The 13,062-nt window shown below is 34.3% G+C and overlaps 1 protein-coding gene across 1 annotated transcript; it reads left to right on the forward strand.

The window, feature by feature from the left end:
• The first annotated feature begins 733 nt into the window (after nucleotides 1-733).
• Nucleotides 734-9,069, forward strand: LOC8260404. The gene is made up of 8 exons (XM_002529108.4): nucleotides 734-1,091; nucleotides 1,167-1,260; nucleotides 1,350-1,475; nucleotides 1,707-1,865; nucleotides 7,329-7,447; nucleotides 7,562-7,753; nucleotides 7,838-7,928; nucleotides 8,703-9,069. Exons 1-8 carry the CDS (start codon nucleotides 943-945, stop codon nucleotides 8,781-8,783), a joined length of 1,011 nt encoding a protein of 336 aa, XP_002529154.1. The 5' UTR covers nucleotides 734-942; the 3' UTR covers nucleotides 8,784-9,069.
• Nucleotides 9,070-13,062: the final 3,993 nt, after the last annotated feature.

Below are 13,062 nucleotides of genomic sequence, written 5' to 3' on the forward strand. Positions count from 1 at the left end.
AGGGCGGATTATGGCCTTTGGTGATATTTAACCCGCCACCATGCTGCTCAATTTCAAACTAATACTGATATAATTTTATTATTAGACTAAAATATGAGATAAACATCCCAATTTGTAAACCAATTGAAACAAATATCTACGTTGTATAAGAGGTTCTGAGGTAATATTAAATATTGTATTGAACTCATGTAATTTCAATATGGTATTAATAAACTTTTATTTATCCTTTTCTTTTATAATTTATGGATTTTAGATTTAGTGTCACTCTGGCTTTATTTATCACTTTGCCAAGGGCCAGTTATCCTAATTTTTAATCACAAGTAGCTAATTATAAAGGTACTCTGTATAAAAATAATCTATGTATAAAAATAATCTATGTATAAAAATAAAAAATTATGATTCTAATTCAAATCAGTTATAAATAGGAACAAGCCTTTTATTATAATAATTTATAAATTTTATCTTAAAAAAATATTTTTTTATATAATAATATTTATATTTATAATTTTAAAAAATATATTATATTATATTTTATCTTATTCTAGTATAATTTTTTTTCACCAATTATATTCGTATAATATATAAAATATCTTATTTCTAGTTTATATCATTTTACCTATAACACTAAGTATTAAATTTTAGAAAAAAATTAATACTAAAATTTTTATTAAATTATAATCATAAATTTTATATAATGCCAAAACAAAAAATCCCAGTTATTTTCTTCTTTTCCTGTTCAGCCTGTTGGTCTAACCGAGGAAGCTCAAACTTGCTCCAGAAATGGCGGGTCATCATTTTCCACGTGGCATAATGTAAACCATTTGAGTGAATGATTTAATGTTCACAATCACAATATGGTTTAGAATTCGCGGGAAGGAAAATTGTTCGGATTAGGAGAAAAATAAAAAACCGAAACTCTACCATTAGAATATAAAAAAAAAAATGGCTCTTCACTGCAATTATCTTCCTTCTAATCCTTTTAGGACCAGACCCTTTTCTCATTTCACCCTATTCTCACCTACCCATCTTTCCTCATGTTGCAAGGGTCCAATCTGCATCAGTTCCAGTTCATTGAAGCTACCTAAGAAAAGGTCTCCTTTTATTTTCTCTTTCTTGGTATTTTCATGAAGTTTATTATTGTTGCCATGAGTTACATTCATTTTCAGGTTGCATAAGGGTGTTTCTGCTGTGGTATCTGAAGAAACTGCAGTTGGATCGAGTTCTGGTACTAATGATGCGATCAAACTCACTTACTTAGAGGTAGTGTTCTACGTTTCTTGATTTGTGTCTTAGCAAAGTTTGATTGATTTTTCTGTTCTTGCTATATGTATTTATTTAATTGGTACCAGGGGAATAGTTGGTTGTGGGAGGTGAGTGGAATTAACCTTTTGGTTGACCCAATCTTGGTGGGTAACTTGGATTTTGGTATTCCTTGGCTATATGATGCTGCCAAGAAGCTCATAAAGAATTTCCAGGTACTTTCTATTGTTTGAATTATTTTATTAATTCTAAACAATAATTGCCATATGTTTGCACTATATTATCAATTTTGTGATATTAGTATTCATCTGTAATGAAGTATATAGTGATTTAGTATTTGGATTACCCCTCCAAGCTTATCTGGGTGGTACTAGTCTTCTATAATGATTTCATATAAATATCTGTGCTGATGGTTGATCAAATTAGTAATGCAAATTGTAATGCAGCTTAATGATCTTCCTGAAGTGGATAGCTTGCTGATTACTCAAAGCCTCGACGATCATTGCCACTTAAAAACCTTGAAGCCACTTTCTGAAAAATTGCCAAACATTAGAATTATTGCAACCCCTAATGCCCAACCTTTGTTGGATCCCCTTTTTTGCAACGTAAGTTCTTCACAGCTTTGGAATTTGTCTGCTCCTTTATGCTGCAGTTACCTATGCATCTTATTCCTTGAAATTGGCATCCATTTAAATGGTTTCGAATTATATAATTTTCTAATATTTACAGGTTGTAGCTTTTTGCCCCAATTTTCTACAATGTCTCTTTCATTTGGTTTGTTTTAAGTAGTTCTTGTCCTTGCCTCATTTCTTGAGGAAGGAATATGATACTTTAGTGCATGAATTAGTGTGAAGTTTGGAGTTGAGGACCAAAAATGCAGTCCCCAAAACTAGTAGTGGGGCTTGCTGCAGTAGCCTCAGTGCTTGCTGAGATATTGAGTTGTTTGTTGTAGAGTTTTGTGGAATGATTTTGTGTTCTTAAATTTGGCCAAAGCCATGAATTTATACAAAGCTATTCTATCATTGCTTGTACACTAAGAATATTTACATAAATAGGAAAGCTAATCTAGGAAACAAATAAGTTAATATAGGAAAGGATATCAAGGAGACAACTCATCTGGAGATGTTGTAGCCTAGTAAATATTTACAGAGTAATTACAAAGATATTCCACTAATACTCCCCTTCAAGTTGGAGCATGGAGATTGCAAATGCCCAACTTGCGAAGAAGTAAAGAAAACTGTGATTTACCAAGGGCTTTGGTCAAAATATCCACGATCTGTGCACCAGTTCGAATATGAGACGTAGAAATCAATCCATCTTGCAAGGCATCACGAATAAAGTGATAGTCCATTTCGATATGTTTCGTTCGTTCATGGAAAACCGGATTAGCCGCTATATAAAGAGCAGCTTGACTATCACAAAACAATCGCATGGGACGCACGTGTTGTATCCCAAAACAAGCCAAAAGGGATTTCAACCATTTTAACTCACATGAAGTAGTGGCCATAGATCTATACTCGGCCTCCGCAGAAGATCGGGAAACAGTTGGCTGTTTTTTCGTTTTCCAAGAGACAAGAGAAGAACCTAATAAAACAAAATAACCCGTCAATAATTTCCAAGTCAGAGGGCAACTTGCCCAATCACTATCACAGAAGGCAGAGAGTTGAAAATTGCTCTCCCCGTGCAGCAGAATACCCTATCGAGGACAACCTTTTAAATACCGCAAAACTCTCAAAGCTGCATCCCAATGTTCAACACGAGAATCACCCATGAACTGAGCTAATATATGTACAGAGTAATACAATTCAGGTCGGGTAATCGTCAAGTAGATTAGGCGCCCTCCAAGCCTCCGGTACTTCTCTGGATCATCAAAGGCGACACCATTGATGGTGGCAAGATGGTGGTTCTGTTCCATGGGTGTAGAAACAGGGCGTGCGCCAAGTAAGCCAGCCTTACTTATAATGTCAAGAACATATTTGCGTTGCGAAAGAAACAAACCATCCTTCCCACATGCTACTTCAATGCCAAGAAAATACTTGAGAATGCCCAAGTCTTTCATATGAAATCTCTCGCTGAGTTGTTGCTTGAATTTTCTAATTGCCAAAGAAGAAGAACCAGTAATGATAAGGTCATCAACATATACAAGAACATGTAAACCAACATCACCCTTAAAATAACTAAACAATGAGTAATCAGCATAAGATTGCTTGAAACCAATGTCCTTCAGAGCAGTCCAGAGCTTAGCAAACCAATTCCGAGGCGCCTGCCGGAGTCCATACAATGACTTGGGTAATCGAGACACCTTACCCGAAGCAGCAGAGTTAAAACCAGGAGGGAGTTGCATATATACCTCCTCATCAAGATGTCCATGTAGAAAGGCATTATGCACATCCATTTGGTGGAGTTCCCACTTTCTGGCTACCGCTATAGCCAAAAATGTGCGAACCGTGACCATTTTTGCTACAGGGAAAATGTCTCATTAAAGTCAAGTCCGGCAATTTTTCGATTTTCGTACACCACTAGGCGCCCCTTTAATCATTCAATCGTACCATCAGATCGATACTTGACTTTATAGACCCACTTACAACCGATCGCTTTCTTTCCAGGTGGAAGGTCCTCTAAAGTCCAAGTCCTGTTTCTCTCAAGTGCATCTATTTCGTCTTGCATAGCTTTTCGCCAACCAGGATCCGTTACAGCTCCTTTAAAAGATGTGGGTTCAATTCCTGTAGTAATTGCTGCTAAAAAACGGGTGTGTCTCACAGAAAACTTATCACACTTTACATAATAAGTAATGGGAAAAGGAGTACCTGAGAACTTTGACAGAGTAGAGACAGGTGATGTGATGGGATTTGTAACACGAACGGTGTTAGCGATGAAACCCTTAAGTTTACTAGAAGGTTTCTTTATTCGATGACCTCGACCAGTTTCATGCAAAACATTTTCTTCATTAATCACAACCTTTCTAATATCTGAAGTGATAACAAGTTGTTGAATAACGTCCAAGTCGCCACCCGCAGGTGGTGTGATGTGTAGTATAATCCTGCTATCGATTTCTCCTGCCATACCTAAGTGCTCCTCACTCCCCTTTGCTAAGGGAGTATCCTCAAAATAAGTCACAATATCATAATACTTCTTATTTTCAAACACATCATCAGTAGCAGGCGTATAGACTTTACTAGAAAAAGGAAACTGTTGTTCACAAAAAACATCTCGAGATATAAAGAAAACTTTTTCCTCTAAGTCATACAAACACCACCCTTTTTTACCAAATGAATACCACAAACACACATCGACAAGAGCGAGAACCAAACTTATCCTTCACACGAGATTGATTTTTGGCAAAACAGAGACAACCGAATACACGAAGGACATCATACTTAGGAGGTGAACCAAAAAGAATTTCATGTGGTGTTTTATTATTTAGCAATGGGGTAGGAGTTTGGTTGATGACATAGGCAGCCGTCATTATACTTTCCCCCCAAAAAGAAATGGAAAGATTAGCTTGAAAAAGTAATGCCCGAACCACATTAAGAATATGCCGATGTTTACGTTCTACCCTTCCATTTTGTTGTGAAGTATCAACACAAGAGGTTTGATGAATAATACCATTGTCAGCATAAAACCAATGAAGACATGTAAATTCATTTCCATTATCACTATGTAGAATTTTAACATGCTTATCAAATTGAGTTTGAACTATTCTACAAAAATCCTTAATAAGTTGAGGCACCTCAAATTTGGCAGTCATCAAATAAACCCACACGGCTCGAGAACAATCATCAATAATAGTTAAAAAATAATGAGCACCACAACTAACAGGCAAGGTATACGCATCCCAGATATCACAATGGATTAAATCAAAAACATCTTTTGCTTTATTATTACTCAAAGAAAACATGCTTTTAGTTTGGTTGGCTCTTAAACGAATATCACAAGGTTCATGGATAATATTAACATCCTTATTTCCACTATCTCTAATAATATTAGGCAAAAGAAATTCTACTTTCCGAGAAGGGTGTCCCAGTCGTTGATGCCACAAGTCTCTTTTATTTCCCACAGTTGCTTGATAAGCTTGAAGTTGTCGCAAAGGCCGAAACCAATAAACCCCATCACATTGCTCACCCGCTCCAATTAGAGTCCTTAAAGCACGGTCCTGTATGATGCAAAGCTTATCAGTAAAAGTGACAGAATAAGATAGATCGGAAAACAAGTGAAACACTGACAGCAAATTACAAGTAAGATCTGGAACATATAATACATTATGGAGTACTCTATGCTTGTTTAAAGTTATCGTGCCTTCCTTAGTGGCAATAGTTTGTTTACCAGTAGGCAGCCTAACAGAAGTAGGAGAAACATCAAATAGTTGGCTAAATAATCTAGCATTACCAATCATGTGATTCGAGCATCCGATATCAATGATCCATTCAGCAGAAGAACCAAATTTACCGCTCAACTTTTCGGTTGAGGAAGACAACCCTTTTGAAGTGTTAAGTAGGTGCACAAGCATAGTCCACTGATCATCTGAAACACCCAGGAATGCCACGATGATCTGAATCTTGGATGGGTGCCTGAGCAACAGGCTTCGAGGTGGTTGCGGCGTTTGCTACCTACCCACGGCCTCCTTTGCCAGCACCCTTTCCTCCCCCCCGTCTAGACTTGCCTCCGCCTCTACTGTGCCCTCCATTGGTACAGTTCTCTAAATACCAGTTCGGGTACCCAATCAGTTGAAAACAATTTTCTTGTTCATGTCCAGGCTTGGCGCAATGAGAGCAAACGTTGTTGGTTCGAGGCCGTTCATTCTGCCCCCCAACAGCCCCTTGTGCTGTGAAACCGACAACATCATAATTGGTTTCATGGGTACGAGCAACAGTTTGGTGACGTTCTTCAGTCACGATTTTAGCAAAAACCGTGTTTAAGCTCGGCAAAGGATCCAACATCAAAATGTTTGAAACAGCAGCTCCATAAAGAGTGGAATCCAAACCAATAAGAAAATCATGTACCTTTTCATTCTCCTTCTATTGAGCAAAGGAAGTAGCAGTGGCACAAGTGCACGTCGAAATAGTAGAATATCCCGCAAGTTCATTCCATATCTTCTGTAGTTCGTTGTAGTAATTCATTACCGGCTGCTTGCAAGAACCCAAAAGAGTTTTTAACTCGTGAATTCTCGGACCGTATCGAGAAACGTTGTCAAATATCGTCCCACATGTCTTTCACATCGTCGGGTTGCAAGATGGAGGAGCGTAAAACTGGATCAAGAGTATTATGAATCCATCCCACAAGTGTGGAATTAACCGTCACCCATAAGGATGCTTCTGGAGTTCCTTCCTTTGGCTTGGTTATGGTTCCATCGAGGAAGCCTAGTTTGTTCTTTGCACGGAAGTTATTGCGCATCGAACGAACCCATTCATTATAGTTATCACCACATAACACAATAGGACAAATTGTAATGTGTGGGCCGTTAGAGGGATGGAGGTAGTAGGGTGATGTGAAGTCGAGAGGTTTGGTGGTCTGGTCGTCACCCATGATGAGATAACGATAGTCATATTTCGTGGTGGAAAAGCAAAGGTTTCAGTCGCTGGAGAATGATTGAGAAAATGGTCATTGTCTCCTGTCTTGAAATGGCTCTGATACCATTTAAAGTTTTGTGGAATGATTCTGTGTTCTTAAATTTGGCCAAAGCTATTCTATCGTTGCTTGTACACTAAGAATATTTACATAAATAGGAAAGCTAATCTAGGAAACAAATAAGCTAAAATAGGAAAGGATATCAAGGAGACGACTCATCTGGAGATGTTGTAGCCTAGAAAATATTTACAGAGTAATTACAAAGATATTCCACTAATATTTGTGACTGCATTATTAAATGGAGTTAAGGACACGCATTTCATTTATGCACTTATTCTTGAGTTTCTAATATGGTCTATTACAGTGAAGTAATTCTTAAAGCAGTTAAGTTTTGATACTAGATACCCAATTGCTGACGTTCAAACCAACATATCTGTTGTAATCATTATCGTTGATTTAAGCCGTTCCGTATTCAAACCAAACATAGATTCAGATTCTTTCAGGTCACATATCTAGAACCTGGTGAGAATGCTGAAATTGAAGGTAAAAATGGTTCTAAAGTCAGAGTTCAAGCTACTGCAGGGCCAGTCTTGGGTCCTCCTTGGCAACGCCCTGAGAATGGGTAAGACATTTTGTGCTTGAAGTGGAACAACCTATTCTATGAGCATGTGTCTGGCTGAATATGTAGTCATCGAGTGAATTACAAATATGGTCTTTGTCTTGCTATTTGCTTCAGATACCTTGTCAGTTCTCCTCAAGGCCAAATGACTCTTTACTATGAACCCCACTGTGTATATGACAAGAATTTTCTGGAGAAGGAACATGCTGATATTGTTATCACCCCAGTAATAAAGCAGCTTCTGCCTAAATTTACTTTGGTTTATGGACAAGAAGATGCAGTTAAACTTGCAAAATTACTGCATGCCAAGTACACAGCCTGTACCATGTTCTTTGTAGTTGTATGACAAAAACAGTTTTCTTTTCTTTTTGACTTGCTTCCTTTCTTTCCCAGGTTCATTGTGCCAATGAAAAACGGAGACCTTGATGCCAAAGGGTTGCTTGCCAGTATCATCCGGTCAGAGGGAACAATAGAATCATTCAAGGTCTGTTTTCTTTCTATTTTTTTCCAGTTAAGTTCTTTTTTTTCCTCCTTTTATGAAAATTCAATAATAAAGATTTGGATAATGAGAATAACAGTGTGGATGTAACTATTTCGTCTTACCTGTAACATATTCTGTAAGATGATGTGCAAGTTAGTAGCACTCGTAGACTGTACTTGTTGTACGATATAAGGAAGGGACTGGGTGAAAAACAGGTGAACCATTCAAGTTAATGCTACTAAATTATCGGTTTCAATTTTACCTCTTGGGCCTTGACTATTCATAAAATGGGTAAAGAAAGCATTCTGGGACCTCTTAAATGTGTTCTGAGGTTAACTAGATCCAGCTGAAATGTTTCATATCCTTTTACCCTGTTAGCTAGAATATATAGTTACCATTTAGATGACTTCCAAATCCCGATTGCATCAAACATTCATTCTCCCTTCAAATTATACCTGTGTTTTTACAATTGCTGCTGAACCTTCAGAAAGTATGCTATAATTCAAGTGATTTGTGCTTGATTTGGATTTAAGTTTTGACAACAATACTTGGTAATTGATATTCTGCAAGATCTTTTTCCTTAAAAAGAAAGGCATAGTCTGTAAACAGTGCATTGACAAGTCAAATCATAAAGAGTATATTGATTCTGGCTTCTTTAATTCCTTTTTCTTTTCTTTTTTCATTTAGTTGATAAGAGGAAACTATCATATTCTATCTTTGTAATAATTCAGATCTGCTGCATAACTGATGAGGCATTAAAACTTTTAATTCATGTAGGAGCTTTTGGCAAAGGAACTACCAGATTCTCGGGTACTAGAGCCTACACCTGGTGTTCCACTACAAATTTCAGCACCTTGAAATTTATCCATCACGAACTACCTTCTCGTGGTGTTCGATAACAGGGAAATTTTACAGTAACTTGTCCTGCCATTCCTCCTGTGATCTCTGCAGCACTACAGTAAATAGACTATATGTACATATATGCATTTAATTATTGAGTTTTAGAATGGTCGCCCTCTTGGTTTCGCGAAAGGTACTTCTTTTGAGAAAATTGTTGTTGGGTTACACAATTTATAAACAATAGAAGATGAAAATGAGTTTTGTAAATTACATTGATCTAAGTTATAGTCATCTTCTTCTCTGAGTATGCTTGTAAAGAAATGCACGCTTCAGTTGTGCAATTGTATTGTGATTATTATGCGGTTGCATTCCATGCAAAACACCAATTAAATTGTAATCTTCTCAACCTTGGAAGTTTGCCGCCATGCTATTATAAACTTAACAATTTTAACAGTGAGCCGCACGCTAGAATCATACTATTTTCTGAATAATTATAAACAGCAGCAAAAAGATATCATCTTTTAATCCGCCCCGGTTAAATGATGCATAAAATTAACACGGATAATTAATAAATGGGTCGATAAGAACATGAGAACCCATCTTTTATGTTGGTTGGGTTACACTAAATGTGGATAGTATCCAGTAAACAATTACAAGCCCATTTCCAATTTTCAATTTTTTTGTCTCTCTGTCGAACAATATTCCCACCCACAACCCAGTCTCAGTTGACACCATCTCATTCTCTCAAGTATGTACCGTTAATTTAGCTCATTTTTTCTTTCTTCAATCTTTCATTCAATACTTTTTTAATTCTCCTTTTTATGTTTTTTTTCTTCTCTTCAAAGTTTTTTTTGGTGTAATCGTAAATGATTTTGCTTTTATATTAACGCTAAAGAGTGAATCATTTGTCCATGTTAAGCAGCTGGTTCATTTTGTTATCTTCAAATATGTTAAAACATAGGAATCTGTAGGATTCTAAAGCACTATTCAAGGGTTATCATTTTGGCACCAGGCTTTGTTCATGCATTTAATCAGTTTCACATTTGATCATGAATCATTTACTCAATTTTCTTTCTTGAAAATATTATGGATGAAAATACTGTTATCATCTGGTGTGTGTTTCTTGAGAATCTTGGCGTTTCTTCCGGAACTAAACATAGTATTCTGTATACTAAGGCTACGCCTGCAATGATGGAAGAAAATCCTGATAATGCACCTGATGTGATTTGGGAAGTGTGTAAAGCCCTTCCAGCTGATTTTATGGTGAACCATGTAGCTTCTTACCTTATGGGTTCTTGTAACAGGAATAACAGTTTCTAGCCTGTCAAGAGTGAATGGATGAAAGTAATGATATCTAGCCTGTCAACTCCGTTCTAGTTGTGCATAGCTGAACTAATTTTCTAAGAATATGTTTAGTTCAGGTGATTAATGGGGCTAATAGCTAATGGCTGATAGTTGGTAGTTAGTGCCTGATAAATTAAACCGTTTGATAAAATTTTATTAAAAATTATTTTTAATATGTTAAATGATCATTAAAAGTATAATTTATTTTTAAATATATTTTATTTTATTATATTATATTTAATAATATAAATTAATAAAAATAATTTATAATAATTAAAAAATTTATAGTTAATTTTCTTTAGCTTAATTGTAATTATTATTAAAAATATTTATAAAATTTATTTTAAAAGTAAAAATTTACATTTAAATTCTACTAATAAAAATTTCTAATTTTAAATATTTTAATTATTTAACTATTAAAAATAATTTCAATTTAAAATAAGTTATTGTTAATAAGTTTTAATACGGATAATACCATAATGAATATTTTAATATGATTGATTAAAGATTAGATACATACAAAAAAGTTAATATTTATATTTCTATTATGTTTAGGTGGAAGAATATAATAAAATAAATTTTAAAAAATAAAAAGATAATGTTTAATTTCTCAATTTTTTTATTTGGAATTGGATTTCATAATTATTTTTATTTAATTTCTTGATAATGAATATGTGCACTTTAACATGTAAAACCAACTGGAGATTTTATATTTAGCACTTTTTTCAATTAGTTCAAATACTTAATTAAAAATAGAAAAATTAATTAGACACTAAAATAATAAAAATAGAAAAGTTAAAATGCTAAGTTTCTAATGTTTTCTAATAAATAATGTGAGAAACAAAAGTTTTGGACTTTCTATATATACAATCATAATCATCAAAATAATCTAAACCTTTTATAATACATTTAACATAAAAAACAGTCTAAATTTTTTCTTTGTTTTGCAATTTTAACCAAAACGTGAATTGTGGACAAAGAGAAAGAAAGACTATTCATTTTACTTAAATTGTGGACAAAATTACAAAATAGTAATGCATTATTGACTTTGAATGGAAAAATCTGCAGCATGCCCAATTTGCAAGTAATAACACTTGTACCCCTTAGTTAGTAGGGGGAAGTGGGAAAAGAATTGTAAAGAGAGTGATTTGATTTGGAAATGAAATGTATGACTGTATTTGTTTGGGATATATGTATTTACATTATGGCTCATTTTGCTAAAAACACACTCATCAACAACATGAAAATAAGAGGGTATGAACTATTTGCGCAAGATTAGTATAGAATATTAATACTCCAGCCATACCATAATTTTCCTTAGAGATCTCTTAGTTTTGACATGAATAAAATAAGTTTAAGAGACTTGATTCAATAAAAAGTTTTTTTTTTTATAAATATTATTTTTTAAAATTTAAAATAGATATATTATTTTTTTTATAAGGTGTCTGACGCGGAACAGTAGCTTGAGTAATGATATATTAAATATAGTAAAAAAATATAGACGGTAGAATATTTAATGTGAGAGATATTTTTATTATTTTTTATAGGAAGAGAATATATTAGAAGTTGACAAAGGTGATAATTGATAAACCTGCCTATAATATGACAATTTGAGGAATGGTCTTGTTCTGGTTTTTGTTGGGTAACTGGAATATTCCTATTTCCAAATTTAAGTGGGGATTTCAGTAGATCAACCAATAAAGGACTATAATTAATTATCGGTTTTAAATAATACCCTGAAAGGGTCATTTGGCCCTTTATCCACTGAAGAGACAATTTGCTAATAAACCCATTCTCTCACTCCCTCTCTCTCTGTAAGATTGTCCAACTCCAACTGAACTCCATGTTCCATGCATCCATGTCTGCAAGTTCAATATTACAATCAAAATCCTCAAATCTATAAATCAATAATCAATCCTTATACTATAAGAAATACTACGAATACATTCTGACTTTTAATTTCCAGATAATTATACTGTGATTGTGCATGTTATAATCATAATAAGAGACCCTTTTCCATTTTATAAATTATCTTGAAAATTTTAATAATCTTACACTTAAAAGAGTTGAAATCTACAGGAAACATATACATTCAGGGCAGTTCTTATTTGGGACCAAATTTATGATTGGGTCATATTTGTGGTCCTACCTATGCCTACCTAATGTACACACACTGACTGAAAACTGGACATTTTAATTTCCTATTAGACATGGAATCTTGGACAAGAAGACAAGATTCTGAAGGTATCAGAATATCTTTCTCATGAGTAGTGCACCTTACCTAGACGATAAGTTTTAAAAAAAAATAAGAAGAAAAACAGAGAATATACTTGGACAAGTCGATGATAGCCTATACATGAATTGCACATTTATAAAATTAACCAGTCGAAAAAGGGAAACCTAAAATATGCTGTAATATCCTGGTATATTCGAAATGTGGACCTGGACCATTTATTATTTTGTTGTACAATTAGAAAACGACTATGTAAATTGGCTCCAATTCTTTGTCGTCTTTGTATTTTTTATTGTTTTTTTTGGTATTGCCTCTCAAAAGATAATATTCTTAGAAATTCCATTGTCATTGGCCTCGGCGGTGCTTAGATTCTTATGCCATGAGGTTGAAATTTACATTTATGCGACTTGTCTAACAGTTTGAATGTAATATCTTGAGAATATCTAATGTTTAAGTTATATTTTTAATATTATATTATTATATGACTGGATCACCGTCCAATAGAAAAATCATGAGAAATCTATTTTTCTTGATTTAATTCGATTTCATTAATTAAGTCAGAAGTTGGATTCGACCCATGTTGTTTTCACCTTTAAAATATCTGTAGGGGTTAATACAAGTCTGGTGATTTTATCAATTTACTGATTTGATACTAATTTGGCGGATCATTTGCCCTCAATGGCCTGTGTAGATAACGTCTATTTGGGCCTGTTTTAATTT

The sequence above is a fragment of the Ricinus communis genome, chromosome 4 (genome assembly GCF_019578655.1).
Source record: "Ricinus communis isolate WT05 ecotype wild-type chromosome 4, ASM1957865v1, whole genome shotgun sequence".
Lineage (NCBI taxonomy): Eukaryota > Viridiplantae > Streptophyta > Magnoliopsida > Malpighiales > Euphorbiaceae > Ricinus > Ricinus communis.

Excerpts from the sequence above, each read along its gene's own strand:
- LOC8260404 (XM_002529108.4), top strand. The coding sequence starts at position 943 with ATGGCTCTTCACTGCAATTATCTTCCTTCTAATCCTTTTAGGACCAGA. Across the intron at positions 1,476-1,706 it reads AGCTCATAAAGAATTTCCAG|CTTAATGATCTTCCTGAAGT; the intron begins GTACTTTCTATT and ends ATTGTAATGCAG. Across the intron at positions 7,754-7,837 it reads GCAAAATTACTGCATGCCAA|GTTCATTGTGCCAATGAAAA; the intron begins GTACACAGCCTG and ends TTTCTTTCCCAG.